The sequence below is a fragment of the Cygnus atratus genome, chromosome 1 (genome assembly GCF_013377495.2).
Source record: "Cygnus atratus isolate AKBS03 ecotype Queensland, Australia chromosome 1, CAtr_DNAZoo_HiC_assembly, whole genome shotgun sequence".
NCBI lineage: Eukaryota > Metazoa > Chordata > Aves > Anseriformes > Anatidae > Cygnus > Cygnus atratus.
The window spans coordinates 207,803,205-207,809,880 of NC_066362.1; the positions used below are offsets into that span (position 1 = coordinate 207,803,205).

Genomic DNA, 6,676 nt, shown 5'->3' on the forward strand with positions numbered 1-6,676 from the left:
CATCGACGTGTATAAGTATCTGAGGGAGGGTGTTGAGAGGATGGAGCCAGTCTCCTTTCAGTTGTGCCCAGCGACAGGACGAGCGGCAACAGGAACAAACTGAAACACAGGAGGTTCCGGCTGAATATGAGGGGACACTTCTTTACTGGGAGGGTGACAGAGCACTGGAGCAGGTTGCCCAGAGAGGCTGTGCAGTCTCCTTCTCCGGAGATATTCAAAACCCACCTGGGTGCCATCCTGCACAACATTCTCTGGGTGATTCTGCTCGGCAGTGGGGTTGGACTAGATGATCTTCAGAGGTCCCTGCCAACCTCAGCCATTCGGGGATTCTGTGATACCATGGTGTTTGTGAAGGGACATACAGCTGTGGGCACTGCGGTGTTTATGAAGGGACACGTAGCTGTGGGTATTGTGGTGTTTGTGAAGGGACACATAGCTGTGGGTATTGTGTTTATAAGAGGGTAATATTGAGGTGTTTGTGAAGTGACATATAGCAGTGGGCACTGCAGTGTCTGTGAAGGAACATATAGCTGTGGGCATTGCGGTGTTTGTGAAGGGACACATAGCTGTGAGTACTGTGTTTATAAGAGGGGAAAGACACAGCTGTGGATATTGAGGCGTTTGTGAAGGGACATATAGCTGTGGGCACTGCGGTGTTTGTGAAGGGACACATAGCTGCGGGTATTGCGTCTCTGAAGGGGCACATAGCTGTGGGCACTGTGGTGTTTGTAAGAGAGGAATACTGAGGTGTTTGTGAAGGGACATATAGCAGTGGGCACTGCAGGAAGTTCCTTCACTGTCTGTGAAGGAACATATAGCTGTGGGCACTGTGGTGTTTGTGAAGGGACACATGGCTGTGGGTATTGTTTGCGAAGGGACATATAGCTGTGGGTATTGTGGTGTTTGTAAGAGGGGAATATTGAGGTGTTTGTGAAGGGACATATAGCAGGGGGCAGTGCAGTCCCTCCGAAGGAACACACGGCTGCGGAAACTGAAATGTTTGTGAACAGGACACAGCGCTACGGGCGCGGCCATGCCCCGTCGGCCGCCGCCCCTCCCATCCCCGGCCGGCGCCAACCGCCCGCGACCGGTCCCGGGGGAGGGAGGGGGAGCCGCGCCCACCTCCCACCCCCGCCCCGCCTCCCGGGGCGGTGACGTCACCACCGCGCGCCGCGGCGTGACGTCACACTGGCGCGACGGGCGGGCGTTGCCATGGAGGCGGCGGGGCCCGTGGGCGAGGAGGAGGAGGAGGAGGAGGAGGAGGAGTGGGAGGAAGACGAATGGCTGCTGAGCTCCTTGCGCCTGTGAGACGGGCCCTGGGCCCTCAGCCTCCTCTCCCCTGCCTCCCCGTCCCGCCCAGCCTTCCCCTGCCCCCTCAGCCTCCTCCCCCACAAGCATCTTCCCCCCCAGGCCTACCCCTACCCCCTCCCCTCAGCCTCCCCCCTGTCCCCGCAGGTACGAGGCTCTCCACACCTTCGAGCTCCAGGCTCCCACCCGCGTCATCGAATGGGCCCTGGGGAACCGTGAGTGCGGGGGTGGGGGGGGCAGTGGGGGAGGGCTGGGGGGTAGGAGAGGCTGGGGGGGGCCTGGCCGGGGTCGTGAGTGGCCGGGCAGGGGGGCTGGGGGTTGAGGGAGGCCTGGCCAGGCTGTGCTGGGGTCCTGAGGGGAGAATGGGGGCTGTATCACCAGGCTGGGAGGCTGGGGAAGTGGGAGAGGGGCTGCACTGGGGTCCTGGGGGGAAGGAGGGGGAGCCAAGGGGCTGGGGGCATACTGGGGTTCAGCCTGGGGCCGTGCTGCAATGTGGGGGTCTGGCCCAAGGTGAGTGGGGTGGGGGATCGCTCACCGTGTCCCTGGTTCCTCACCCCACAGGTGTCTGTGTGGCCGGGTACGGGTGCTCCGACAGGAACGAGATCCTGCAGCTGCTCCCCCCGCCGACGCTGCAGGCGAAGGAGACCCAGGTGGGTGCTGCGGCTGGGGTGACGCCAGAGCCGGCGTGTTCCGACAGCAGCTTGGCCAGCTTCGGAGCAGTTTCTGACCAGAAGCTGAAGCACGTAGACCACCCGGCTGCTGTCCAGCTGAGGTAGTGCAGGTTGGCAGTCCGGTCGTGTAATCCTGCTGCCCTGCGGACAGCGTGCGCCATGGAAGCTCTGTCTCCAGATGCGTGAATGAAAGCGTTTCCTGGGGAAATAGGAGAGGTGAGGAGACCCAGGCGAATGAAGAAGGGACTGGCTGAGATGCCTGAGCCTGGGGAACCGTGCTGCTGAACAGCGATATTGGCTCTTGAATAGGTGGTGTCCGAGCTAAAGTAAGAGGTGGTGTTTGGCCAGGCACGCACAGCCAGCAGCAAACCCAGGCAGAGTGCTTGGCACGAGCTTTATCTGTATTTTTTTCCCCGATCATCAAGGGTCCTTCAACCTTATAGCTCCTGTCGAAAGAAGCATTTAGTGGACAGGCAAGAGCTCCACCGTGCCAGAACGTCTCTCATGCCTCTGTCTTTTTTGGTGTTAACTGACCGTACCACTTTATGCAGCATTAAATGTGAAGAAATGACTTTTCCTTTTGATTTCCAGGGCCTGTGTCCAGAGAGAGACTTCAAGGTGGAATGTGGTGGGTTTTCAAACCGCCCGGTGTACAGCCTGAAGCACGTGCCAGACACCAGGTACGGCCACGGGGTCCTAGCAGAGGAAAGCAGGAGGACTAGCAGAGAAAAAACAGTGACGGAGAGGAGCCTGGTGACTTCTGCCAGGGGGAATATTGACGGAATGTTTGCACCTCCTCATTCCTGGGTGCTTTTAGAGCACTCCCTGTAGCAGGGAAGCTGAAGCTGTTGGCACAGGCTGCTGGAATATTTGAGCTGGGTTACGAGAAGTGAGCAGCAGGGGCTGCTGGCATCGTGGCAGTTCACCAGGGATCCCTCCCTACCTCACTTCGGAGCAGGGGAGGGCTGTGTAGCTTCCCTGCACTGCCTTTTTCCATCCTTTCCTTCCGCATCTGGCGCCGCGTGGAGGTGCCCAGCAGGCAGAGCAGGTGGCGGCTGCCACTGCTCCGTAGGTTCCTGCGGACGCAGGTTCGGAAGGCTTTAACTGGCGTTGGTTGTAGCAAACGCGCTTCCCTCTGGCTGATTCGTTTCGGTTGCTCAGCTCTCACCTCCTACACCAGCCCCCGGTGCTGCTCTGGGGCTCTCCGCGCCATTCCTAGTCTGGCGCTTTCGGAAAATGTGCTAATGGAATGCCATCGCCTGGGGCTGGGCTGTGCGGAGCACCCTGGCGTGAGGAGTTCTGGGACTGCAGCCCTGACGGCTCCTGCACAGCCACGCTCGTCCTCCCCAGTTTGTTCGGGGCAGGGGAGGAAGGCTGTTCTCTGCTCCCGACGAGCTGTGTGGGGTTTTTTTTTCTTTTGCTTCCTTAGCTTGCTGGTGACGAGCGGCCCGCCCGACGGCTCCCTCCACGTCTGGCAGGTGTCAGGAGAGGACTCGGGTAAGGGAACGCGCTTCTGACTGTGAGTAGTTTCTCAGCGTGGACCGTGTGTCAAGCACCTCTAGCTTCCTCTGCTTCTGGGGTGTAAAATGGGGAGAAAAATCCCAGTCCCACCCGGTGAGTGAGCGTCCTTGTGCGGCAGGGGCTGGGCACGATGGCTTGGAAAGGTGTTCGCCCCACAGCCCAAACCCCGTAAGGGAGCTAGGAGGTTTCGGCCCGTCGCTGTGGCTTTCCGCTTTCTCTTACCTGTGAGCTCTTACGTGAACAAAAATCCTGCCTGTGTGGTTAGCACAAGGATCCCTTAATAACTCAGGGGCAAGAAACAAATTGCTCCACACCTCCCCTTTTGGGAGGCACCGGGAGCCACCTCAGTTCTCCAAGCCTGCGTCTGCCTGCTTCTAGAAGAGGATTGACGTTGCTTTGTCTCTTCTTGTGAAACACCACCAGAAAGGAAGTACGGAGCGCTACTAGAGTTTTCTTATCCTTTTCTACTGAAAATAAACGCCTCGATTCACAACCTTATTTGGGTTTTCCCAGATTTTCAAGGGTTTGATGTTGGTCCTTGCTGGATGGGTCGGAAAGAGTGGTTCTATTCTGGAGACAAAGCTGTAATTTGATTTCTCGTTGGTGTAGTGGGTTGCAAGGCGTCTCTGTGAAGCAACTTGGCCTTGCGGATTACTCGCTTCCTGACGTGTTTTACAGCTGCTTATCTCTCTTTGAAACAGATGTTATCAAACCTGTAAGTGCCATACCTGCAGAAAATAGCGCCGGGCAGGCTTGGGCTAAAATTGCAACGATTTCGACGAAAGCCCCGTGGGTCCTTCACGGCTCAAGAGTCGACAGCGTCCAGATCACAGAGGTCGAATCACAGAAAAACGTCTACGTGGCAGGTACCCAAACGAAGCCTGAGCGTGCCTGGCTTTGGAGAGCTGGGGTTTGGGTGAGGCGAGGATAACTGCTCGAGCGGCAAACGTTTCGTTAGGTGGGGTGCTTTCAGACACGTGCCGAAGGGCGTAAAGATACTCGCATAAATATTGAGGACAGGTGGAAATGCGCTCGTCCATCTCCAGCGTCTCACCGCTGCCCTCGGCAGCGAGTTCTCAGGCTTCTGCCTCAGATCCGTGTCCTGAGAGCTCCGCAGATGGTTTCAGTGCGAAGAATCGAGTTAGCAGTGGGCCACAGTGTGTTCTGTCCCAGGTGAGGGAGGCTGATGTCTGCAGCAGTTTGGCTCTGAGCTCGCTCTGTGTCCCAGCTGCGTGATCTGTCCACAGGGTGGGAGGACAAGGCTAGAAACCCGCTTTCTCAGGCAAATTGGCAGCAGAGCCCCGTCGTGCAAATGCTCCCACGACATCCGGAACCTTCTTGTCTTTTCCAGCTTCCAGAAGCAGCGAGGAGCTCAGCGGCGTGGCGTTCCTGGACTGCAACACCTTCCTCCTGTGCTGCGCCAAGGGGCAGCTGGGGCTGGCTGACGTCCGGCAGCCCCAGAGCCCCGTGGAGGCTGCGGCCGTCCCCTCGGCGCCGCGTGGCGAGCGGTGGTGCATGGGGGTCGGGCCCGGAGCTCCAGGCTCCGATTTAAGCTCCCAGCCCGTGGCTTGCCTCTCGAGCGGAGGGCGCCTCGTCCTAGCAGATGTGAGGAAAACCTCCGAGCCCTTGGCCTCGGCCAAGTGCAGAGTTCCCTCTCCCAGCTCAGGGGCAGAGTTCCTGTGCGTCTCCTGGGCTCCCGCCCTGGAAGGCTGCCTTGCTGTCTCAGGTACGTGCGCTGGGCTGAGACATCCTTTTCTGGAAGCTGTTTTGGTCTTTGCATCGAGACCCGGCTGACCCCACCTCACTTTAACACCCCAGCTGGGGAGTGGTTGTTCAGAGACCTCGGGGAGGTGAGCTGATCATCCCCCGCAGCTCACCTTTAGCTACTGCAGGAGCCCGAAGCCTAGATCAGGTCTGGGGGGCTCGCAGCTTCCCTTCTCTAAACAAAGCCCTTAGCAAACACCGTTAGTGCCAGCGGCAGCCTGGCCACAGGGGTGTGCGTCCGTCAGGCCGCTTGGGCAGCGAGGCTGTCTCCTGGCCAAATCCGGACTCGGGAATGTGGTGCAGGCTTCGTGGATCTAGCTCGTGTTTTCCCTGGCAGCTCCTTTAGCTTCAGGCAAACTCCTGGGCTCTTGGGTGCTCTGCTGTCACTCTGGGCTCTTGCAGCCCTGTAGGGAGGCAGCTGTGAGCCCAGTGGGAATTGGTAACTCCCTCAGTCTCTCCATTCCCTTTTATTCCAGGCTTTGATGGGACCGTGCAGGTGTACGACACGCAGGGCTGGGACCGCTCCGGCAGGGAAGCAGAGCCGCTCTTCGTCCACAAAGGCCACGCGTTCGGCGGGCAGGATGGCAGCGCGGGCCCTCCCCTGCTCACGGTGCACACGTGGCACCCGCAGAAACCCAGAACTTTGCTGTCAGCAGCCAGCGATGGCTCCCTGCACATTTGGGACTGGGTTCAGTCTTGTGGGAGCTGTGGGTAGGTCACGCTTTCGGTGAGATGTGGTGTTGCTTCCTGCCTGCGCCCCGGCTTGCGTGGGCCGTGAGGTTATCCGTTTGCTTGAAGTGACTGTTTTGAAACAGGTGTAGCTAACAGACACGACTATAAAGAACTGTTTTTTTTTCTTAATATAGCAAGAATTCTGCTTGTGTTACTCGTTCTCATGTTTACCAGCCTCCAAACCCAGCCGTGACTGCGCAGTAGCCTTGTAGTTCTCACCGTGTCCGCTAGCAGAGAACATCCTGCTGTCATTTCGTCACCCGCCCGTGTCGTGCTTGCACCGTGCCCTTCAGACGAAAAAGATTAAAAAAAAATAAAAATAAAAAAAGAAAAAAGCAGGAGTACAATCTGAGGAAATAGGCTGCTCTGTGGCACAGTTAACCTCCCGGTTTCCGTCCCCAGGCACCAGTCGGATGGCTGCACACCCCGCAGGGTGTTGGCATTTCATCACGTGCGCCTGTCGGGAGCGGTGGCCTCTGCTACAGGAAGCTGCAGCGTGGAGGCAGCCCGCTGGTGACAGCGGCGCAGCCTGCACAGGAACAGCCCTTCCGCCCCGGCCTGCTGCGAGCTCTGCCCTGCCCCTGTGTAACTGGAGAGCCCCCGGCCTAAGAAAAGGCCTTCGTATCTCGTGGGCCTCTTTCTTCCAGTGGAAAGTTTAAATTTGGGTGAGCTTGTGGCTT

General features: G+C 58.3%; 1 protein-coding gene across 2 annotated transcripts; it reads left to right on the plus strand.

Moving 5' to 3' along the window:
- The first annotated feature begins 1,168 nt into the window (after positions 1-1,168).
- Positions 1,169-6,145, plus strand: WDR73 (WD repeat domain 73). Of its 2 annotated transcripts, XM_035571345.2 has the most exons (8): positions 1,169-1,304; positions 1,456-1,523; positions 1,870-1,958; positions 2,571-2,659; positions 3,409-3,476; positions 4,202-4,366; positions 4,852-5,226; positions 5,741-6,145. In XM_035571345.2, the coding sequence occupies exons 1-8, from the start codon at positions 1,213-1,215 to the stop codon at positions 5,977-5,979; spliced, it is 1,185 nt and encodes a 394-aa protein (XP_035427238.1). In that variant the 5' UTR covers positions 1,169-1,212; the 3' UTR covers positions 5,980-6,145. The 2 variants fall into 2 exon arrangements, with proteins under 2 accessions (XP_035427238.1, XP_035427240.1); XM_035571347.2 differs by lacking the exons at positions 1,169-1,304; positions 1,456-1,523; positions 1,870-1,958 and adding an exon at positions 2,020-2,195.
- Positions 6,146-6,676: the final 531 nt, after the last annotated feature.